This window comes from Pseudonaja textilis, chromosome Z (genome assembly GCF_049901715.1).
Source record: "Pseudonaja textilis isolate UNSWEBS1 chromosome Z, rPseTex1.2, whole genome shotgun sequence".
Lineage (NCBI taxonomy): Eukaryota > Metazoa > Chordata > Lepidosauria > Squamata > Elapidae > Pseudonaja > Pseudonaja textilis.
Window position 1 is genome coordinate 87,538,917 of NC_142008.1, and position 25,521 is coordinate 87,564,437.

The 25,521-nt window shown below is 38.4% G+C and overlaps 1 protein-coding gene across 6 annotated transcripts in view; it reads right to left on the reverse strand.

Moving 5' to 3' along the window:
* C1QL1 (complement C1q like 1) overlaps positions 1–17,702 on the reverse strand; it is a 52,359-nt gene extending 34,657 nt beyond the window's left edge. For all 6 annotated transcript variants that reach the window (XR_015740395.1, XR_015740394.1, XR_015740393.1 and 3 more), the window contains exon 1: positions 16,979–17,702. Coding sequence is in view for 2 of the 6 variants with exons in the window: in XM_087918080.1 (XP_087774206.1) it covers positions 16,979–17,602 (624 nt within the window). In the remaining 4 variants the exon portion in view is untranslated. The remainder of the gene's footprint in view (positions 1–16,978) is intronic.
* Between the last annotated feature and the right edge of the window lie 7,819 nt (positions 17,703–25,521).

Genomic DNA, 25,521 nt, shown 5'->3' on the forward strand with positions numbered 1-25,521 from the left:
CTTCATAATTCCCTGGCTACTGTCCATGGGCATCTAAATACATTTACCTTTCGAAGTATATTTTTGAAAAACCGTACTGATTATGCAGAAATGGGCAACATAGAATTTTAGTGAAATCATGCAAAACCATTGCAGACTAAAAGGAAGCATCTTCTGCTTCCTCTTCGCCATTCATTTTTCCTTCATTTATTTATCTTACAATTGAGTCCTCCCTCATACTTTAAATAATCAAATCACTACAATGTACTTCTGTTGCATTGTATTAATCACTTATTTTTCCATTCAATCTGCATTTATTCAGCACCCAGGAGTTAATGAATTTATTTCTTCTTCAATTATAAATACTTCTTAAGTAACTATTCTTGCGGCCTTCAACTTGTGTGCTTCTCTTGACATACTAACTCTCATTTAGCTATATGAGGGCAAATGCAGTCAACATACCATACATTTCTGCTAAGATTTGCGCATGTTATCCATTTTCCCATTTTAATAAACATTTTAGCAAGTCACACAGTCATCTATATTATGTACTCAAATATTTTTTATAATTCATAGTCTTCATTCACCAAGAAATGTATACATGCATTCACATCCTATCTTTAACATTACCAGTAAATATATAATAAATTAAGTAAATCACCAGTGGGTTGTCATACATCCTTGTCTTATTTCCTGCTTAACACTGATCCATTCACCAAGCATTTAGCTTATTTTCATGTATGTTTTAGTATATTCCACTCATACTACATTCAGCAAGCAATATTTAACTTCGTGTTCATTCAAAAATTTTATAATAATTCGAGCATTATATCTCATGTGCTTTCCCTAAAGTAACATACACATTGTAAAATTTCTTATGTGAATTCTTTTCTCAATGACCTGCTAAATAGGAAAAATCTGATTTGTCCATTGCTGACCAGCACAAAGCTATAAAACATTCCCCAAATCTTGCACATTGTCATATCTTTTGTTCTTTTAGTGAGAATTTTTCCAAAGAGTTCCTCATACATTAATTTCCCAATAGTTTTGGGTACACTGACTTCCCATTTTCTTAGATCCCAAGTTAGTGAACATCTCAATTATAAATTGCCTATCATTAGGCAGGGTGCTTTATTAATCCTCAGAATAATGATATGCATCACACACGGACTAAAAAGAAGATGCATTATTGTAGATATAGAAATAATTATAATAATTAAAATAGCGTATTTGAAAGTTAGAAAATGGTACAATGGTACAACCAAGTATTTTATCCATCTAATATCAGATGCTAATTGTTAATTTCATATCCCTTGCTGTCACTTCTCAGACTTCTTATTTTTTAAACTGGATGTGAATCTGTGAATCTTTCCATTTCATGGCATCTTAAAATAGAGATTTGTCTTCTGTAAAATCCTCACATTTCAACTTAGCAGCTAGCAGAGGAATAGATTTCTTGCCATGGAGCTACTGAAATTTGAAGGCAAATAACTGCTTCCCCCTTCTCCCCTTTATTTACTGCAATAATTGGTGTAGTGAAAATGATGACTGACTCTGGGAAGTTTTTGAGAGAAGCCCAAATATTAAATATTAGTGATATCATCCTCTCAACCTCTCTACAGTCTTCAGAGATTATGTACATATTATAGAGAGAAGTTATGAGATGAATTAAGTGTCCAGCTTGCAATGTAATACACTGTTTTTCACACTCATGTGTTTTAGCTATTCATACCACATCTGGGAGGCTGCAAAAATGTGCACAACTAATAAATGTCTACTAAGACATAGAGAAAACTCCTAACTCTTTGTGCTTATAGCCATCCAGATTTATATAGCCTACCTAAGGTAGTTCTTCTTTCAAGGCAAGATTTTGTAAACAAAAAGTGGTAATGTCAAATGACAGATCCTATGTGTGCAATAAATGTGCAATGATTTGTTATTTGTTTGAAAAGGCTCCTGTTTCTAAGAAAAAAAAAACCCAACACATTTTAGCATATAAAACTGTATTGTCCCTTGATGTATAGTTACACTGGAGACTATAATTCTTGCCGGCTGGGTTCATCCAAATGCTTATAGTCAGGTCAGCAAGAGACCTAAGGATTCCTTTTGTACAATGTGATAAACATGATTACTGTTAATTTGGATTTTTTTAAAATGTGTGTAATTTAATACATTGCACAAATCTAACTAATTTGGATAGTTGTTATGGTTCAGTTTATTGGTTTTATTTGGTACCATAGCTTTTCCTCAAAGGGAATTACTTCGCAATAATTAAAGTGGCAGTCTTTCATACACCTTTTATTAATCTGGCAGGAGAGCATGTTACTTTCTGGTTCTTCTCATAACACTGAATAGACTCTATCTCCATGCATAGATCCTTAAAATATCTGTGAGTAATGCAGAATCCACTATGAGTAATTCAGAAATATGCCTGAGAGGCAAATTGCTCCAGAAGACTTAACCAAACAAATCAAGCTAAATGCCTTTTAAGGAAAGCATTATCTGCTATAAGGCCTGCAGCCAAAAACTTTGCATCAAGGATTTCTTTTAATTAGGTATAAATTGGTATGACTGCACAATATCCTCTGCTGGTTTTTTTTTCCAAATGACACAACATTACACTGGTAATTCACGTCACAAATTTTTATTTGTTTAATATTATCCTTCCAAGCCCCAACTTTTTCATCTCTCATTCTTCCTCAGTCCAGATCAACAATTACTGTATCAAGATTGATAGGGAGTCTACACCAGAAGTGGGATTCTACCTGTTCACAACTATTCTCTAGAACTGGTTGTTAACATTCTAAGCAGTTCAGAGAACTGGTTGTTAGAAGAAATTACTGGCCTAATCCTGTAAGGAAGGCAGGAAGGAAACATTCTGGTGTTGCTTACAGAAACTCCCTCTCCCTTAACCCTTATTACATTTTTGGCAGAACTAGGCTTCCTGTCTCTGGAACTTCTCTGGAGTTTTTCTGCCCTCCTTTGCTGGTATTTTGCTTGTGTGGAGTGACCATTCAAAGTTACAATGGGACTGAAAAAAGCCAGGCAAAGGGATGAGTGCCTCGATGTGAGTGATATTGAGTTGGCCACATCCAGACAATAACATGACCACCAAGCCACGCCCACCACCTAAGCCACACCGACAGAACTGGTTGTTAAAAATTTGAATCCTACCCCTGGTCTACACTATTTGCAGATTTATTCTAACATTAAAACACTATGGTCATAGTCATGTCTGTAGAAAACCTTTAGCCAATCAATGTTCACTCCTTTTCCCTTGAAGCTGGCCAATCAACAAATCAATGTTTGTTCATTTTCCTTTCAAAATAATCAGTAACTGGATGTCTCAGGTTTTACCAGGTCTATTCAACAACCAAATTCTGCTTCCCGCCTTTACCAAAAATTAAAAAATAAATTATCCACTCCTTTGTTTTTGTATTTTAGGTATTTTCTCTGGACAGTTTTGGGTAAATCTGTTGTTCCCACCCCTCAAAAAAAAAAAAAAATCCTTCCCAGAGACATTTGTGCTTGTAAACTATATAAACCAATACATTGAATATCCTCAAAAGCTTCCCAGTTGCTATGGCACCAGGCCACCATTGTTTCCAAACCTTTGTAATTTCTAATATAGGCATGCCAGCAATGTTATACCTGGGTATCTTTCTGAGCAGTTATTACTAGGACAGCATGTTGCCATGCTAGATGATATGAAGAGAAGGAAGGAAAGATCCCTGCATGTATTCGGGAAACTCCACTGGCTGTTGAATCCTGAATTCCTAGGGTGGAAAGAGAGAACTCCATGCCACTCTCTTTGCAAACTGCTCTTTGAATGCTGTTGTTGTTTTCATACATCATTCATGTGGTATAGAAATAATTCAGATTCTGATCTCACAATCACACACCCATCTGCTTTTCTCTGTGGATTATGTAACTGGTTCCCTGAATGAGGCTTCCTGGTGCTTGTAGCTCTCACCCTTTGGTGTAATGGATGAGAAGGATAACAGTGGCTGAGAGGTGAGTTATATTTCTCAAGAGACCAGAATAGCTCTGATCACCAGTAGAGATTGCAATTACATGGGATGCTGGTGCTCCTGAAGTGCCACCACTGATTTACGATCCTAACGATCTAGCATCTTTTATCCATGGTGAACAAGGGCAGCGAGGCCCGCTGGTTATGAAAAATGAGAGGTTGCTCTTATGAGCCTCTGTGAATGACAGTTTAGAAGTGCAGGTGAGCGGATACTACAACTCACCAAATCGCTCACTCCCCCTTGGGGTTCCTTCTCATCCTAATTTAGCATATTTTACTTTCCAATAATTCGTAAGGAAACTGAAAGGTTAAGTGCTTTCCTCCAAGTTCTCAGAGTATTGTCCAGATCAGTCATTTTCAATCTGATGCCTTCCAGGCATGTTGACTACACAAAACTCTTCATCTCCAGCTAGCATAATTGTGGAAGGCTGACCTAGATAATCATTGCAACAGTTGTGGGAAAAAAAAAAACCCGTATCTGAAGATCTACTGAAGGAAAGAAGTCAAATGCCTTGGTAAACTGACCATAACTACACTGACGTATTTTTAATTGATTATAGCATTATCCTTCCCATGCTTCTTTCTCATTTCCATTCTTGGCAAAACCTGCAATGTGCAATTTCAAATTTTATTTTTCTAACTATACTGAAAAGATGAATAGAGCGTTGAAAAAACTATTGTATTAAAAAGAGAGGGAGAAAACTGAACAGTTTATGAGGAATGGTTTGCATTTTGAATTTGAATGATGGCCCAATCTAATTAGAAGGTCCTCCGCTGACAATGTTGAACTCTCTCGGTCTCTTTGACATTTATCACCCATACAGATGTGGAGACCCAGGTTGAAAAGGCTGGTTTAGGTAAGCAATGCAATCCATGAAGATCTGGCATTGTCTGATTACAATATTGCTTGATGAGGACTTTGGGATTGTAGAAAGTTAGCACCCACCCCTCTCCTAGAAGAATGAAATATTCTAGGAAATTTTTAAAAAGGCAGAATATTATACCTCCCTGGATGAGAAAAGGAGAAACACATCCTTAGAAAGCAGCCCCCGCCTTTGTTAATAGCCCAAGAAAGATTGGGCCATCCTATCTACAAGACAAAAGGCCTCTAGCTCCAGGGTGATAGGATTAGCCCTCACTCAAGATCCAAACCAGGACAAAGCCATAAAGTCATAATAGGAATTGCCCAATACTGTTTCAGAGCACAGACTTCTTCATTACATCATCACCCAGCAAGATTCAACCAAGCCTGGGACACAGACAGCCTACAAGGTTATCTGGACCCCCACATAGCTCCCTGGGACTGACAACCGCTAGGATGTATTCTTGCAAGGCCCAAGAGAGGGTATAAATATATCTCACTCTCCACTCCATGTGTTCAGCTACACCAGGACCATGTGCTTAATGGTTCTGTTCCATTAAACCATCCTTCCAAGCAGGCTCCATGTTTCCAATGTCTTTCTCCCCATTTGGAATTAAACCCAGATGGACGGTTCTTCCAACAGGTACAAAGGATAGGCTGAATGTCTCTACACTACAGCTCCAGCATGCTTTCTATAAAACAGTCACTTAGCAGTCTCTCCTGCCATTCCACCTCCACTTTTTCAGGGGAGGAGGGGCATTTCTAATCTTCTGCAAGCAACTAATCAGATAATATTCTGCTGTTTTTACAAGCAAAAACAGCAACAGTCAGGAAAGGACAAGAAGGAACAACTGCCCGCAAATTAGTATCTGGATGGAGAGCATATGTAGTAGTTTAACCCCCCGTGTTTGGAAGGCTTGCCCTTCAGATAATTCTGGATTTGGAAGACACAGCTGGCTTTGCCAAAATGGAAAATGCTGAGCTTCAAACTGAAGTGAACCAGTTTTGCCTTTGCTTTTGGTACCTTTAAATAACAAGAGAATTTGTTTGGCAACCTTACTTCAGCGTGGAATGTGAGGTGGAGACCCTGCTGAGTGCGTTAGAGAGAACAGGGGGAAGAAGGCATCTTTCAAGAAGTATAAATAAATTCCTAAAATTGAGAAATTAACTAGTTCATTCCTTTTCCAGAATGCAAGTTTTAGATTTGTATTTTAAAAAGTAAGTAGAATATTTGATTTGAGGCTCAGAGAGCAACCTTGTGCTTCTATTATTCAGGCAACTATCTGATTTCTGATATAGCAGCCAAAGTAGGCTTGTAGTTTTGCTATTCTTTTTCCCATTAAGACCATCTTTACTTTAATCTTGAGCAGAAATGTAAGATATGCATCACATTTCCATTGTAAGGAGGGCTATAGTGGTTGAAATGCTGACCTATATCACAGGTTACAGGGTGGGATGGGAAATATGCTGGAAGAATATCAAGCAGAAAGAGTTCAAAAAGCCATTCAGAGTCTGACTATCATGACTAGCTCAGACCAATCATTCTCAGAAGAAGAGATGAAAACAATAGAGAAGGAATCCATTGAACTTAAGAAGGATTATCTTCAGGTCTCAGAATCAAACTTGGGACAACCAATTTATCTATTTGTGTCCTGCCTTTAATTATTTTAATAAATGACTCGAGGTGGTCAGCCTATCCAATATACCTTCCTCCTATTGTCTCCCAACAACAATCCTCTAAAATGGGCTGAGAGAGAGTGACTGGTCCAAGGTAATCTAGCTGGCTGTCATGGCTAAGGCAGGACTAGAACAGAGGTGGTATTCAGCAGGTTCTGACCAGTCCTGGAGAACTGGTAGCAGACATTTTGAGTAGTTCGGAGGACCGGAAAATACCACCTCTGACTGGCCCCGCCTCCATCTGTTCTCTGCCTCCCGAGTCCCAGCTGATTGGCTAGTTCTTCTTTTGTTGCCCTGCACAGGAGAACAGAGCTGGAAAGCAGGTTAGTGGGGTGGGGAGGGAATGGGATTTTGCAGTAACTTTCCCCCAGGAGTAGGATGGGAATGGAGATTTTACAGTATCCTTCCCCTGCCACGTCCACCAAGCCACACCCACAGAACCGGTAGTAAAAATTGAATCCCACCACTGGAATCATGGTCTCCCACTTTCTAGCCTGGTGCCTTTTACCACTTAGACCATGTACTGTAAGCTCAAATTCTTGTTCCTGAAGATACTCTGCAATCTCCAAGCAGCAGAATAACTACAACTAAACCAAAGAACCAAGAACTAAAAGAAGAAGACTGAGTGACTTGAGGGTAAAATAGGAGGAGGAAGGAATATCATGAATTTCTCTGAGTAGCCCTTGTTCCTGAAGAGTTATTGAACACTGAGTGAGTTTGACAAAATTATTTGCTGTTTTTGCATAAAATATTTGGACAAAAGACTAGAGACAATCTCAGTGACTTCTTTGCTTCCTGGGTGCCTTTGATCAAACTTTCTTAGCAGCATGATTTCATTCTGTATTTTCTTTCTTTCCTTGTATTGTTTAGCCTTTATTATTTTTGAAACTTCTGCTGTTTATTTTGGCTATTTTTCTCTGCTACAGATGCCGCTTGTCCTGACCTTGGCTGATAGATCATGTTTCTTTGCATGTGTTTCTTTTGGACAGGAGGAACTGACAGAGAGAGATCAATAGGGCTATCAGTTGAACAGTAGTTAACTGAGTTAAATGGCTTTTAGACTTTTATCAGTAGGGTCAACTGGAGAATCAGCTGGAGTTATTTTAACTAACAATAAAAATGCTACATAAAACAAGTGAAGTATATAATGCTCAATAACTACTGTACATGTTGCATAGTAGGAAGGAATTAGTGTGAAAGGGGAAACCAAAATATTTTTTAAAAAACAGCAATCTACAAGCAATGTGAGAACTCTCACTAGCCAATACCTATCCACCAGATTGTTTCTGGTTGCAAAAAAAGAAGTGCAATTAATTAAACAAATTAAACAAACATGGCTGTCTAACAAAGGCCCTTCTGTTCTTCAGATCTAGCTGCTGGTCAGTTCCAAGAGGAGTATCAAATGGGTGGGTGGAAATTTCTCAGGATTTTCATCATGAGCATCCTGTTTGAAAATCCTCTTTTTAAGGCACAGTTCCTTGAGAGGACAAAATCCTGTACTATAGATAGTCCTCAACTTAGAGCAGTTCATCCAGTGACCATTCAAAGTTACAATATCACTGAAACAAGTGGCTTATAACCATTTTTCACGCTTAGGACCATTGCAACATCCCTATAGTCATGTGATCAAAATCCAGACACTTGGCAACTGACTTGTATTTAATGACGGTTGCAATGTCCCAGGGTCATGTGATCACCTTTTACGACCTTCTGACAAGCAAAGTCAGATTCGCTTAACAACCATATGATTAACATAATGACTGTAGTAACTCACTTAAGAACTATGGCAAGAAAGGTTGTAAAATGAGGCAAAAGTTACTTACTGCCTCACTTAGCAGCAGAAATTTTGGGATCGAATGAGGACTATTCATAATTGCATCAACTAGCACAGAACATGCTTTTTAAACACTGAGCTGAAAGTGCTACACTTCACTTTCTGTCTCCTGCACTGTACAGTATTATTTGAAATAACTAATTTTCAAGACATAGAACTCCTTGACTTTGCTAGGAAAACACTCCCCATGAAATGTAACAAGTATGGTTCTTCTAAAACTTAATATCATATTGAGTTCTTCAGATAGAGACATTCTGCACATACTCAAAAGCACTTAGTCCAACAATTAAAAATGATCTAATCTCTTCTGGAGAAAATGAGGAAAAAATAATGTTGAAGGAGCTATGTGGGAGGGGGGAGGGTGCGGGCATGCGCCCGCGTGTGTGCGTGCGCACACACACACATTGCAAATGGGAGAAGTGTCATGTTATTAGAAAATAGGCTTCAGGAAGGAAATCTTTTTCTTTAACCATAGAGTTCTATAAACTAACAATAACAATTTGTACCTTAATTTTGAATACTGCAGTGCAACATTCTTGGAAGCCTTGTTGCAAAAACTAGAATGGGGAAAGAACCAAACAGCTCTTCCCCTGCAAATGGGATAAACATAGCACTCTCTTCCCCATTTGCTGAGGGCCTATATTGAATTCAGCCCTGCCCATCCCGTTAATGGTTGTGCAGAAGTGGGGATTTTAGCACCTCTGGCTTATGGTTGAGAATCATTTCAAGCAGCTTTAATTGGCGACATTCAATAACATTCAGGTTTTTACTCTAATTGACCACAAAATCATAGGTCCAAAAGTAAGAAGCCTACACTGGCTTGTGCCAGCTTCCTCCTGCACCCCAATTATCCAGGATGTTGCTTGATTTTGGGTGTGCACAGTTTGGCGGCAGTGTGGGGGGGGAGCGTGGTTAGAGGAAGGAAGAAGACAATTTAAGTCTGGTTTGTTCAACAATTGCTGCACTTTTCACTTAATTCTAAGATCTGTAAGAGGTTTTGAGATGAAACAGTTATATTAAGCTCTGTGCAGCTTTTGACTCCAATATGATAAAAATGCATAGTAGAAATTCTAATTTTTCCACAAGAGCTTATCTCACTGCTCCATTCCCACCTCAGTTTTAGCCATTTACTTTCATTATTTGCATCTTTTCTTTGAATAGTAACTCAACCAATTTCTCTAATCTCAGCAACCATCCCTAATTCACAGGTAATATTTATAGATGGAAAAAGAAGGTTTTTACTCTTGTATTGTCCCTGACTTTCTGATAATTTTTAAATGAAGGAAAGTGGCAGGATTAGGTGAACATTCAGAAACCAGAAGAATGAAGTATTTCAACCTCAAAGCTTGTTGCCACAATGCAATAAACCTGGGTATTTATATTCAATACAATTATAATTGTAACAAATACCTAACATATAGTTTTCTTAATCCTGCCCTAATGGATAAATTATCTAAATTCACATGTAGTAACATTTTAAACTGTAATCCATGACTTACAAATCATATTGTCTAGCTTCTTTCAACATACTAATCACAAGCAAGAACACTACGTTGTGATGTAATTGTGCCCCAGTTAACAAGTATAAAATTCATGCACCACACTAAATTATAAAGTGGTTTGTTTGTTTTGGTTTAGCATGATCTATGCCAGGGTGTCAGACTCAATTTCATTGAGGGCCGCATCAAGGTTCTGTTTGACTTGGGGGGGCGTGGCCAGCTCAACATCACTCGTGTTGGGGGCGTTTGTGATGGCCAAGTGCTAAGGCAGGACTTCCCTCAGACCCTTCCTTCCTCTCATTATAATCTTCCTTCCTTCCTTCCTTCCTTCCTTCCTCCCTCCCTCCCTCCCTCCCTCCTTCCTTCCTTCCTTCCTTCCTTCCTTCCTTATTCATTCTCCTTTCTTTTTGCTTCTCTTCCTTTCTTTTTTTTCCTTCCTTGCTTTCTTCCCATCTTTCCTTTTTTTTCTTTTGCCTTCCTCTTTCCCCTTCTTTCCTGTCCCTTCTTGGATGCTCAAATACAAAACGGGGAAACATTTCTCCTTTTGTTTTGTTTTTAGTTTGTTTTGCTAGCCCTCTGCCAGTGAAAAGGGGAGCCTGGGAGGCTATGTACGACCCCACCCCCTGGGCCCCATTTTTTGCTGTGACAGCCTCCTACATCCTTCTGCCAGTGAAATTTTGGCTACAATGGCCTCCTGCAGGAGGCTGTCATGGCTGAAAATGGGGCCCGGAGAGAGGGATGTGCACAGCCCTCCCAAGCTCCGTTTTCACTGGCAGAGGCACTACAGGTTGGTCCTTCCCTGTTTCCAGGGCAGTCTTGTGGGCCAGATTTAAGTACCCTGCAGGCCAGATCCACCTACAGGTCTTGAGTTTGACACCCCTGATCTATGTATATTATGGGTTATTTTGTAAAACAAATCTGATTTGACCTGATACATTTAATTATGCCATCATTTATGTTATTGCAGTTTACCGAATATCTCAGTAGTCTGGAATATATATAAGGATCCTCCATAAACCTTCATAAAGCTGGATCCATGTAACACGCTAAATCAAAAGCAAATCAGAAATATTACAGGCTAATGCATATTATGGGTTTAAGACAGATTAAATGCTCATATAGAAGAATAAAGTTTGGAATAAGCCCATTAATTGACCCAAAACATGATGTCCTACTTTTCATTCAAAAGAGATAGATATAACTTCCTATAGAGAACAGTTCAGAAATTGATAAAACGTGGAGACAGCATAAGCTCCAAAGTGTCCTTCCCCAAAGTGACGTTTTCAAGGAGTATTAAGCTGCAGTGAATGTGTCATTTCTCAAATACAGAGATAGGCATTGTTACCTGCTAATATCAACAGAGCAAGCTGCTTTTAAAGGAAACTCTGGAGAGCTGCATTCAAAAGCTGAGAATCCTGCTTGATAACTCTGTGAGCATTTATACCTAGACACGATAGAACTGGGTCTTGAGGCTATAAAGTACTTAACATAGTAATCAGTGTCTCTCCTCTCCTTCCTACCATCAAACCTTGACACCTTCTGTGAAGTCAGCTAATATTGTTATCCTTACATTTTGGATTGATGGAAAAGAGGCATGATTTGCCCGCAGCCATTTTGGTTTATATCTGATATGTCACACTCAGAGCAGTTAACAAAGAGCCATTAGCTATTCTTGGTCCAGAAGTGGAGAATTGAGAGAAAGTCATGTTTTAGATGGCAAAGTGTTGCATTCTGTACGCAACAGTACTTCACTTTTTATCTTCTGGAATACATTCCTGAGTTGAGCTTTGCAAAAATGCAAACAGACAAGGGGAAACTAGGAGAAAAAAGAAGAAAAAATATATTTGCTGATTGGGAAGTTATTAAATATTTAAAGTCACAGTGCCTGCTGCCCTTTTAGACTTTTCAGACCTGCAAAATGAATTGGAGAATCATATTTTCTTACTTAATAACTTTGCTTTTCCTCTCCTTCTCTCTCCATCTTATCTGTAATACTGAAGAAAATTTCAAGTGTGACATTCAAGGTATGACAAGCACATCCCCATTAAAAACTGACAATCAAAGCTTTAAAAATCACATGCTATTTCTTTTCTTGGACTTTACATTTCTGAAGGGTGTTGGTGTGGGCCTTGGGAACATTATTGTTGTATAGAGAAATCCAGATATAGCAAATATGGAGAGTAGTCTTAGAACAACGTTTATTGAAATGCAGTAAAGATACTCAGAATATTACTGCAGTATTTCTCAGAAGCAAAATACGATTAAAAAGCTAGGAATAGCGACCAAAGAATCTACTTCCAGAAAGCTTCTTTTTTTATCTTTCTATTCTTATTTCTCATAATTTTGCTCACCTTCACTGACCTTCACTTATCTAGCTCTAGAGATTCAGGATGTTCTAAACTCAGTTTATGCATATAAAACACCCGCTAAAAGTAATGAATAAAAATGCTATTTGGACATAGGGTGGGCATGCAGGTGCAGGTGCCTTTTTTATATATATAAACTCAAAACTAAAGTCTTCCAATAGCCACTTGTTTATTGTATTTGGAACTTCTTTCCAGAACATCTACTTCAATCTCTAGATCATTGTTTCTTAACCATGGCAATCTTAAACTGTGTGGACTTCAACTCCCAGAATTCTGAGTATTTGTCATAAAAGCTGAGATGATTGGGAGCTGAAATATAGACAATAATATAGACTAAGGCATTGTTTTTCCACACTGTATAATTATTACACTTGTGCAAATAGGCCAGACTGGGAAAAGCCAACCCCATAAACAAAGAGAAATTTGATAAAGTTGTTTATCTATTTTACTCGATGTTAATTATTTTTTCTGCAGAATCCTCAGGATTCCCTTGGAAATGTGTCAGAGGTATTTCAAAGGAAAGAACATTAATTGGCAGACCAACTTCCATATAAAGAGTTCCATGCTCTCTGATAGTGTTAGCGATAGTCGTTTATTTTCCAGCAACAGATAAGAAAATAATTGGCCATAATTGCAGGATGTAGGAGGATAAAGCAGAGAGATTTTGAAAATGTTGGCTGCTGAAACCTTTTTCATTCAGGTGTGGATATCTTCCATAGCCGGCATCCATCTCTTCCTACTGTGATATTTTTTTTATGCTAAATGAGCAATTTCTGAAGCTTTCTCCTCCCACCAAGTACCACAATAGAAGATTTTACTAGCACATAAAATTAAATAATACTTACAATAGTTTACAAACATGCTAGTGTTGAGGCCATCTCTTTTAAATAGGAGGAATTTTTCTTGAAACTCCTAAATAATAAGACTTCTACAAAATAAATAAACCCTTTAGACTAGTCATTTCAAATTCGGTACACCTTATTTCATCGAAAGAGGCCACTTACTGAAAATTTGATTCAATTCTACAAAGAAAACATTATCAGCAGCTACCTCTTTGGTTTCTTTGTTTTAATCAATCCATAAACATACCAAACACAAAAACACCTTTCATCTATTAGTCTGAAAATTGACAGACTTCATACTGTTCTAAAGGGCTAGCATTCCCACAAACTTCATCTAATTTGAAGAAGTTACCCATTTGTTGATTTCAAATCTATCAGATATTTTGATTTCTTTACTGAAATTTGGATTCAGGTCCTAAATACTCTTCTAATCAGTTCAGGGTAAATTGTTTCCCAAACTGAGATCTAAATAGAATCTTGTGGTTGATGGACACTTCCAATCTTTGTAGAATTTGTACAGTAGGCTGTTGTAAAATTGGCCAAAATGTGATTTACATGGCATAAGATTAATCATGAAGACAAATACAATTTATATTGTGTACACAGAAGTAAAAATAGTAACCCAGTTCTTTCACTTCTATGTCTATTTATTGGAGGAGCTGAGTGTGCATAAGAAGCAGAAATAAGAAGTAGATATCCTTTTGTTCCATTACTACACTTCCATATCAGATAAGGTGGCACCTGTCACATTTCTGCTTCTCAAGCAACTGTTCAGGGCAGAGACATTCTTCAATGAACTGGTGACAATTCTGGGAAATCTAAGAAATCAGGAAATCTGCCAGGAGAGGAAACACTTGCCTGACAATATATTCTACACACGCTAATATGCCCAGAGAAGCCATTTATTACTTCTATAAGAGTCAGTGCTAGTCTGGAATGTTAGATCTGTCTAACGTTAGAGAGAGTGAGCCAGCTGCTTCAAGAAAAGGATTTTGGGAGAAGGTGGTGAAATGTTTGAGGATTAAATCATATGTATTAGATGACTTATCCTCCATCAACTAAATTAATGGAGAGCACATTTTCCTATCATCAGTTATGCTACCAAATTCAACTATCACAGCAGTCATGATATGGGAAAGCATCCTTGCCTTTCACCTCAAGTCGAGTATTTTGAGCCACTGTTGCATTTAAGACAACAATCCTACAACAACAGGAAACAGACTACAATAGTTAATATTGTAGGGATGGGGGCACTGATGCATGTCAAATAAAACGATGGGAAATCTTTGTGGCATTTTCTTCAGATTAAAATATTTTGTAAAGCATTTTAACCAGAGTTCTTTTTAAGCAGAGAATGATATGGTCAGAGAACTCATAAACCATCAAAAGAGAGATAGAGAAACTGTACTCGAAGCTCCTTCAAGCTTTACTTGAAAATGTCCAGAGTTCATTGGAATTGGATGGCTATTACTAATTTGAATAAATAAATAAATGAAAAAGCAAAAGCACACACGGAAGAAAATGATGAGGAAGTCAAGCCATTAGGGAAAACCCAAGCAATTGAAGAATCTCCCCCTCACCTGACTTTCAAAATGTGCTTTATCCTTTTATTAATCAAAATTAGAAGCTTGCCCATCTCACTCACAGCATGACTCTAGGTAGTGTACAATTAAAAACATAAAAAACCCCATATAAATATTATAACCACTAGCAGGCAGTTAAAACAAGAACAAAATAATAAATAAAAATTTGAAAGACCTGAGCAGCAAGTTTTACCTACTGGCAGGAGAAATATGCAGTTATTTTTAAAGAAAGATCCTCCCCACACTGAATATTACACCTTGGGGCTCTACCTTCAGAAAATTATCTTTTAAAGTATAAACATATCTGGGAATAATAAAATTTATAGTCTCCAGTCTTAGATTTCTTCCCATGGACATTTGAGAATTAATGAGTTTGCAGCAAAGTTTTTAAGACAGCATACAAGGATGCATGTGTGTGTGTGTGTTGTTCCATATTTAAGCTTATGCTAATTGCTTAGTTATTGATTAAAGATTGGATTTCTTTGTAGGACATAGTATCAGAGCAGATACAAGTGGATTTAATTACCTTTTCAACAAATATTTATGGGTGAGCAGGAGATTGAAGTCATGACAACAAGTCTTCTGGTACCCTAAAGACTAACAAATACATTGCGTTGCCTGCTTTTCTTCATGTTGGAAATAGAATTTATTCGTCTCTTTTGTGCCATAAGATTTTTATACCTTTGGTTTGAAAAAACCTAATAGTATTTGCAAATTGAAACTCAAGTTTGAGATTGTGAGGATAGCATTATAGCTATGTGTCAACTCATAAAGAACCCTGACACTATGGAGATTTCTGTTCCATTAATTAATAAAAACTACATACACAGGTGAGATCTTTGCAAGCAATAGTATCCTAGTATTCATGTCAAGCAATTGTGAAGGATTACCAAGGAGAGAGAAAGAGAGAGAAAGATGTTAGTTGGATACAACAAGAAAAGCCGTTCTGCAGAGGCTGGACTTAATTATGAAATTCAATTAGAGAGCATCAAGAACTCATTGTTAGTCTCCCTCTGGCGCTGGCAATATTAACTTGTACTAGCACAAAGGGATGATTTGGTGAGGAAAAAAAAGAGATTTTTGAGGTGCTCGACAGGGTGATTGAAGAGGCAGTTATTTTCCTTTTTTGAAAGGCTATTTCCCACCATTCAGGACTTACTTTAAAGAACAGCAACATCTGTGTGTGTGTGTGTGCGCGCGCGCACGCATATGCATTAAAACTGAAATGCAACACATTTTGAGAATCAGAAAAAGAGATATTTAAATGAGCCAATTAAAGCTATTTCAATTTCAGTGTATTTGACTTGCACTGAAGGTTTTCTTACTCCAAGGGTGTTAGGGAGTAAGCTCCATTGAATTCAGTAAGGCTTGCTACAAAGTATGCATAAATCAAATGATGAAGTAAGAATAATGTCAGGGTGCCTACTAGACAGATGTGGGTAAGAGATGGGAAGCGGGTACTAGAATGGGGAGAGGGAGAGTGTTAGTTAGCCCTGATGGTATTTTTTTTCTCATCCCAATGGGCAGAGTATAGAGCAGGAATATAAATGACGGGGGGCATTACTTTATTAGATTTTAATGTTCCTTTGATGTATTAAGATGGAAATTGTGAATTTATCTCTCTGTGGAGTGCTTAGATCTTTAAAAAAAAATGGTTGAGGAGTTTTGCACCTAAGCTTCTATTTAAAAAGTTACAAGCTTCTACTTTCCTTTAGTTTTTATCCCTCTATGCTTCTATAAGAGAAGTATTTTGTGGTTTGGTTATTGAATCGAGCTTCCCATCGTTTCCAGAAGGAGGGGGGAAATCCATGGCATATGTGCCACTGGTACTCCTTATCACGACCTCTTGGACAACTATGCTATTATGGAAGAAGGGATTCTCCCCACAGATTTACAATTACCCAGCGAGGTGCGTCTCTAGGTCTTTTACAAATCACCTCACGCAGAATTCTATACAGTGTATCCTTGCGCAGAAGTAGCCTCTCTCCGTTCGGCAGGGCGTTAGTAAAGGCCCGGAGAGTACCGCAGTCCCACTTTCGCGGGACAAGGCGCCACCCTCGCCAACTGCACACACGCGCGGACTAAAGTTACTATGCACTTTGGGGAGGCGGCATTCCCAGAATCACCAAATGGTTCGGGGAAGACCTCCTTACCTCCAGTATAAGATGTCTTCCAAAAACATCGCTTCCGCGACCAAAGTTCCCCTCTCCCGCCTTTCCCCATCCCGAGGGATCGACAAAATGCGCCCGGGAAGCCAAGGCTCCCCCACGGCCGGCCAAGAGAGCCAAGCGGAGTCGCCCGCCTACCTGCCCGTTCTTGCACAGATCTGCCCACATGCTGGTCCCGTCGCCGCCGCGCATCAGGACGTGGTAGGTGAAGAAATAGGTGCCCGGGATGTTGCAGGTGAACTTGCCCGTGGCGGCATCATAGTTGTTCCCCAAGTTGGTTACGACGTCGTCGAACTTGAGTATCTCGTAGCCCTCGTGAGGGTTCTTGAGGCCGGCGTAAAAGGCCACACGGGGCACCATGGTGTAGGTGGCCGCACTGATGGCCCCCGTGCTCAGTCCCGGCCCGGGCAGGCCAGGCGGACCGGTTTTCCCAGGATCTCCTCTCTCTCCCGGGGGACCCCGCGGGCCCGGGGGCCCCGGCTCTCCCGGGGATCCCGGCGGGCCCGGCTTGCCCGGCCGCCCCGGCTTGCCCTGGGGCCCCTGGACGAGGGTGGATGGCGCGGGCTGTCCGCTGTGGTCGCTACTTGTGCTACTGAGGCTTTCGGCGCCCTCGCTCCGGATGCTGCTGGCGCTGGTCGTGGTGCTGGTCTTGCCCAGGTAGGGGTCGCAGACCATACGGCAGGTGCCCAGCATCTCGTAGTGTCCGTCGATGCCTACGGAACTCACCAGCACCGGAATGAGGATCACCAGGATCAAGATCATCACCACGCCGATGGCCCCGGCGAGCAAAGTTTTCCGGCCAATGCTCAGCCGCTGAAGGGGCTGGGCGCGTTGCCTCCCCGTGGTGGAAATGGTGACGGACGGACGGGGCAAGCTGGCAGGAGAATAAAAGCGGCGGGTGGGGAGGGCAGAGAGGGTAAACTTCAGGAAAGGAGGAAGAAAGATCTCCCGGTTGGGGAAGAGGATGTGGAGGGGTGTTCTTGTGCCGTGTGTGTGTGTGTGTGTGTGTGTGTGTGTGTGTGTGTGTGTGTGTGTGTGTGTGTGTGTGTCCGTGGGGGGAGGGGACAACGCCGTCCCCTCGTTGGCTGGAGTATCGCCCTTAAGACTGCTGCTCTTTGATGGCCTTTTTATAACAGCTGCAAGTACGATCCCAGGTTTGATATGGAAATGTGGGCTGGGTGAGGGTGAGAATAAAAGAAAAATTAAAGAAAAGAGGAAAGACAAACCGAGGGAACCAAGAGGCAGGCAGAGAAGTGAGAGAAGAGAGAGCCGGCAGGTTCTTTACTGGATACATCTTAGTAAGATGCCTTCATTGATTTGCTTTCCCTTTTCCTTTTCCCCTCCTTACTCAATTTTCTTCCACCCCCTTTGGGGAGGGGGAAGAGAACAATCTATTGCAAGGGGAAAGTGGTGCTTGGGGCAAAGAAGAAAAATAAGAATGGAGCCACTGAAGTCCCCCCCCTTTTAACCAGATAGCTAAACAGCCCTCATCCAAAAGAACTAAAATATTGTTTTAAATGTTATTATTAAGTTCGATCTCCCAAGGATCTTGTGAACAATGTCAGGGAATTCATTTTGTTCTTGTTCCCATTTGCACTTGTCCTGATAATACTTGTTCCCTTCTCTACTCATGAAATTGCCCCGAACTCATGAGGGATTAATTTAAGAATACCAACAATTTGGTGTTTTCCCTAATTTTTTTCCCCTGATACCGCTGTACAAGATGTGTATTCAATAAAATATTCTAAATTTTACCAGGCAAACTCAGGAGACCAATGACAGGTGGAATCAGAAGTCTGTCTTGGGAGCCACAGGTTGCTCTTTTACTCTGGTCACCAGGCAGCCTCCATCAGGCATCTATTTCCCACCTTTGCTCTCCTTGTTAGCAGTAGGTTGTCTGAACTCCTTGTGTTCCTCTCACATTTATGTTTTTTATGTTAGCTTTTCTTCAGGTTTCCAACGAGGAGGGCAGAACTGCACTATTTCAGGTGGGCAAGAAGAGGGGGTAGTTTATTTGCCACTTGGCTTGAATTCCTTCTCTATCAATTTCACTCCCGCTTCCCCTAAAGTAAAAAAAAAAAAGGTGACTGCTGACAGCTAGCATTTGTCAGACTGTCTACTCTCTAAGACCCTGAAAATTAGAAGCACAATCATGGTGGAGTCTGCTTCCTTCCGAGTTCCACTCTCTCCCTCCCCCCTTCTTATTTTATATCATTTTAACTTAGAAGATGCCCAAATGGACTTAAGGTTTTAGCAAATAAAATCAACCTAGAAATGACAGGCAAAGACCTGAACTGAGACCCTCCTCTTCGATGCTACAGTGTGCTGGTCGGTGTACATTTCCTCCATTAATTGGTGACATGCTGACGGGGAATAGTACCAAAATCAGTGATAAAACCAATCACCTGCCTGTCACGAGTGGCATACTCATTAAACATTCTGTAATTATTTGTAATAGATCCAGAAGAGACAAGATAAGGACTAGCAAAGGGGACAAGTGTTAAGTCGGTATTGTGTTGTGCCAGCTCAAAAGTTGGGTGGACAACACTAGCTCAACAGTAGGGAAAAGCTTTTCTGTCTAATGGTCCTGGAGAGTTAACAGTCCTGTTAAAAGAGGGATGGAAACAAAAATAAAAAAGAGCCCGGGAATTATCTATTGAAGTTGTGTATTTCCTCATACCCCATCTTTCTTGATTTCGAGAATTATTGAACATTCAGTGGTTTTATAATTTAATCATTTAGCTTTTCATTCTTCCCATTTTGTTTTATGTTTAGGAATATCAAAAATAAGTAACAATTGTTGGTACGCAAAATGCACTATAATAAAACCTGTACGTATATACTATGTTATTTGAGTGTTTGTGTTTATATACATACACACATATTAAACAGCACAATAAAGACCAGAACCCTGTATGATTATATTAAGCTCAAACATTTGGAATATGAATGACTTAAATAGTAAGAATGAATGAATGAATGAACTGGGGGATTTAAAATTAACCAGTCCACAAGAAGCAAAGTTAAAAAGAAATCCTCTTTGAAGCGAGTGAAAAGTATATTTACATGTAAAGAAGTAGGAGGAGCACCATTGTGTATTGGCTAAACCAATCTCAAAAGAGAAGTTTAGAAAAAGTAGAAAACAAACAATATTTGGCTGCTTTCAGAATAATGCCAAAGTAGAGATGGAAAACTGTGGAGAAAGCTAAATATGTTAAAGCAAGATTCCTTTGGATAAGGCAATAATTAAGGTGGTCTGATGTATATACCACTCACTAGAATATAAATGTTTGTGGGACAGCATCTTCTGAAGGGTTATCTCATCTGAATTTTATTTCAAATCAAAAAGTGTAACAGAGGGAGTGTCCATTGACACTTTATCTTTGGACAGTTGATTGAACATGCATATTAGTAGTTTGGTTAGACTTGTCTTCTGTAGTAATGCATCTTGGAGTTGTGGTGGCACAATGGTTAGAATGCAGTATTGCAGGCTAACTCTGCCCATAATCTGGAGTTTGATCCTGACCAGTTCAAGGTTGACTTAACCTTCCATCTTTCTGAGATTGTTAAAATCAGGACTCAGATTGTTGGGACAATACACTGATTCTAATGGACTGTAAAGGGGCTTCCAGTTTGAGCTTCTTCGGTGGCAGACCAAAATCTGCGATTGTGCGTGGTTTTGATCTGTGCTCACTGCTGGAGTGCCCCGAGCCGGCTGGTTTCAGGGCTAATCCACCCCGTAGAGGTGGTGAAGAGATGGATACTGCCAGCAGGGTCGAGGAGAGTCACATCTCTCCTCCCCAGCTGGCCATTACTCCCTTTCCCAAAGGCGGTTGCAGCGGTGGTCAGAAATGACCACCTGAAAGAAGAACTCAACCGGAAAAGAATGTGCAGGAGGAAGATAAGAAGAGACCAGGTCGGACTGAAAAAGCAACAATATAAGGTACCCTGGAATTTGAATTATAAAGAATAACATTGCTCCCAAAGAAGACCTTGAAGCGGCTAATGAGAGAGGGAAGGGAAAGGATTTGGTTTTTTTCTTTTCTTTCCTATATTGACAACTAAGAGATTTAAGCAAGAAATCGGCAAAAATCCACTTTGACATTAACATATTTAAGCTGAAAATAAAATGTCAAAGGGATAATAAAGATTTCTCGATTCTCAAAAACTTTTAAAAGAAGGGGAAAAAAAAACAAAAGGGTGAGATCTGGAAAAATGGAGGAGACCACCTGGAAGTGAAAGAAATTAACAGTGAAACTTTAACAAGATTCCTAAAAGATACGTTTTAACTGAAACTTTGTAACAAGATAAGAGAACCCCAGGAAGAGAAAGTGGAAAAAAAGAATCAAGAAAAAACAGCTTTGGATTATTTGGATTACTTGGTGTTTTTTGGATTTTGGGCTATTGGATCTAAAGGACTAAAATTAATTGGGTGGTTGTTTAAAAGTTTTTAAAATGGTGTCACTCTTGGAAGAATTGAGAATGAAACTTAAAAAACAGAAAGAAGATGCAGAAAGAAGAGGTTCTTTTGGCTTCGTATTTCAATTTTTAGAAATGAAGATCCTGAACTATGAGAAACAACAAGAAATGCCTGTAGAACAAGAAGGGCAGGACAAAGAAGAAGCCATCTTCAATGACCAAGTATTTCTATGCAGGGAAAAGAAAGGAAAGGGGGGAAAGAGAGTAAAAAATTTAAGATTTGAAAAAACAAACCCCCAAAAGAATAGTTTGAAAAGTAATTACAATATTAGCAAAAAACAGAAGAGAGGATTACAGAAGAGAGAATCAGAATTAGAGAGAGAAGGGGTCAAAAAGGGAAGGGAGAAGAAGAGGGAGAAGAAGGAAAGGAAAAGAAATTATAAAGGACAGAAACAGGACATAGAGAAATAGGGAAAGTGTACAAAGATTAAGGGTATAAGCCTATTTAGAAGACACAGAGATAATGGGTGAAAATTTAATTGAAAGGGGGATTCTGCAAGGGTACATAAGATATTATTGTTATATTAGAAATAGAAACGAACTTTGAAAATATGAAACAAGTGTGATTAAATTGATAGAAAAAACACTCATTGTAATGTAATCGAATGTTTAATAAATAAATGAAATAAAGAGAATGAGAGAATGGAATGAGGAAAGGAGGGGAACATTTTAATTATCATTAATATGTTATAAAAATTTAAGTGAAGAGGAATATGAAAGAAATATGAAAAAATTATGGAAATATTATAAGTGTTCCTGGAAGTATGATACCCTATTGAAAAGAAATGTTAAAGATGTTAAAGATTATAACTAACATTAATGATAGAGCTGAATTGGAATAGAATAAGTATTTTATTTATTATTGTTTTATATATATACAGTACTTTTTCTTTAAGAACTTGGTACATATTTTAAGAATGTACCAAGCAGAATTCGACTGGAAGTTATGTGTTATACTGAATGTTATAATTGTAAAGGCATAAATTGAAGTTTAAATAAGAGTTGAAGGGATAAAAATTAAAAGATGTAAAGGTGTCATACTCCAATCAGTAACTACAGAGGAAAATTTTGTTTATTGAGAAAAGAAAATATGAAATTGAAACAGGACAGACAAAAGTATAAATATAATGATTAGAAAGATATTGAAACTTAGAAAAAGATATATCTAATTGAGTTTAGAAAGGAATGAGATAATTAAAAGTAAGATTGAGAAAACTAAGGGAAGGGAAAAATTATTGAGAAAATGTTAAAATAGTAATAAGATATGGAACAGAACACAAAGATGAATATGAAATTGAATTTGTATCTGTATGGAGAAGTGGTAACTTGGGACCATGCTATTATCAAAAAAAGAAATTTTACTTGTATTATGCTTTGTGAAAACCCAAATAAAATTTTTATAAAAAAAAGACTGTAAAGTGATATATAAGTCTAAGTGCTATTGGTATTGTCTTTCTATTATATTATAATAAATTTATTCCAAAATTGGCATCTACATGTTTGCATATGCAAATTGTATACAAACTAGAATATTTTTTTCCTTTCTTTAGTGTAAAAAGAACCACTCAAAAGACAGCAGTTTTAAAGGATATCTGTGTCCAAATCATAACTCGCAATTACAGAAACACAAAATGTTTTTTACACCAAACAGCTACTTGGTTTCTATTCGAACAAAACATGTCTGTTTGGTATGAATACAGGTAGTCCTTGACTTATGATGACAATTAGGGCCAAAATTTCTGTTGCAAAGCAAGATAGTTATTCAATGAACTTTCCTCTACTATATGACCTTTCTTGCCACAATTGTTAAATGATCACTGCAGTTATTAAGTTAGTAACATGGTTAATTCATGTTAAGTGAATCTAGCTTCCGATTGACTTTGCTTGCTAGAAGGGTACAAAAGGAATTCACATGATCCCTGGACACTGCAACCATGATAAATACATGCCTGTTGCTAAGCATCTGAATTTTGATCATGTAACCATGGAGATACCGCAATGGTAATAAGTGTGAAAAACAGTGATAAATCACTTTTATCAGTGCTGTTCTAATTTCAAACGGTCACTAAATGAATGGATGTAAGTCAAGGACTACCTGTATGGTACACATTGGTTGTGTTGTGGTAGCTACAAACTAACCTACAGTTCTGAGTATTAATTTTGTTGGGGAAGAGTGAGAAAAGTCCAAGAACATAGGACAAAAACTTCAAACAGTAACAACAATTCTGACTTTTTATTTCCTGCTGACCTATGCCCAACCAGAATGATTCAGCAGAACTTCTAATATATATATTTGTTCTGAGATTCAAAAAAAATATTTTCTGATTTGTGCGTACACGTGTTCAGTTTCTAAGAGTAGTTTCTGTCACATTGAGAATTGAATATAAACGTAAATTAATATCAATATGCTAATCCCGTAGTATTAAATGTGAGCGTGTTTCTAGAATTAGAAACAATAACTTCACAGACATTCCCTGCAATTCATTGTTATTTTTCCCTTAGTCACTTCTATTGCTTTCTAAAGACACAAGATATAGCTTAGAAACTGTTATTTTACTTACACTTACATATAACTAAATCCTGCTGGATTCAATGAGCTTTAATTCTGAGTATGCATACATAAGATTATAGCATGCAGCCTACTTTCCTATCCTTTCCGCTATTTATTTTTGTGCCTCTGCATCTAAATTAAGTTTCCCCCACAATGTTACTTTCCCACTGCAAACTAGAGTGGTGATTTTCTAAGGGATCCTTATTAGTAAGGAAATATCTTTATTCCAACCAATTCTGCCCCAGCTTTCAAGAGTTTCCTTCCTTCCATTGGCTCGGTCTGCCCCAGATGGATTTTCTGTGCTTCGATGGACTGGAAAATAACACCTTCAAACTTCTCTATAGAGAAGCAAAGGTGCTTTAATTACCAGTCATCTTATTGCTGTGGCTGCTGCTTGCCATAACTTTTCAAGAGATGAGGATAATATAAGATTTTCCTGCTTCAGTCTTTTTCCCTGCTTTCCCCAATAATTAAAAGTTAAAAAGTGCATTTGCTAGACATCACAGCTATAAGAATACTACCAAGTAGATTCTTGGTACTGCAGCAAAAATCAGGGGTTTATAGACTGTGTATTCCAGGATGGGGAAAAGTTCTCTCTGTAAATGCTGAATTACCAGTCCTAATTTTGCACCTTTGCAAAGGAAATCTGTTTTAAAGGTTAAAATCAGCATTTTGTCTTTGGGATTAATTAGCCAACAAAAGCAATTATATAACTTACATTCTCTGAATCAGCTGAAATATCTATGTTGTCTCCAAAGGCAGCCTCATATACAACCTATGATCATGGTCCATTGTGTGACTGTAACATTATTTGTGATACGGATAATAGTGGTCAGGATTCAGCACTGAAGAGGCCAAACACAAATATGTAAACTCCAGCTTTGGAAGGTGCTTTTAGAAAACAAGCATGATTCCTCCTGCTATCCATCCAGTGTCAAATAATGAATAATTAATCATTCAGAAGTTTTAGGCAAGTCTTGGGAAAATCTTACAAGTGTAATCAGTGATCAGCAGCTCTTCCAAAGATGTTTACTTTAGCTCAAATATTAACAGCGATTAATAAAAAAAACTCTGCATCCAAGTAGACTACAAGGACCAACCTATTTCACTGAGCCTTCTCCAACCTGACATCCTCAAGTAGAGGAAACCCTATAACATGATTGTCCAATCTCTTTAGTGTCGTGGATGCTCCAACACTAGAAGTTTTTAAGAAGAGATTGGACAACAATTTGTCTGAAATGGTATAGGGTTGAGCAGGGGGTTAGACTAAAAGACCTGCAAAGTCCCTTCCAACTATGTTATTCTGTTATTCTGTTCTGTTATTCTGCTAAGATATGTTAGGACTTCAACTCCCAGAATTCCTAGCCAAGACGCCAATTTAGGAAGGCTGGTGTATGTCTGTGTATATCTCTGTGCATCTGTATATGGTATATGTCTGTGGATAAATCTGGGCTGGAAGAGAATAGGCTATATTTCAGTTATTTCATGGTTACATGATTGGCTTCTACTCTACTATGTTATTCTATTTTCCTCTCCATTCCCAAATTACACTGTTTTCTTCAGAATAACCCAATTGTATCAATGCATGTAGTTAGAAAATGAGTTAGGAAGTATGAGGTAACGAACAAAAGAAAAATAAATAAATAAATAT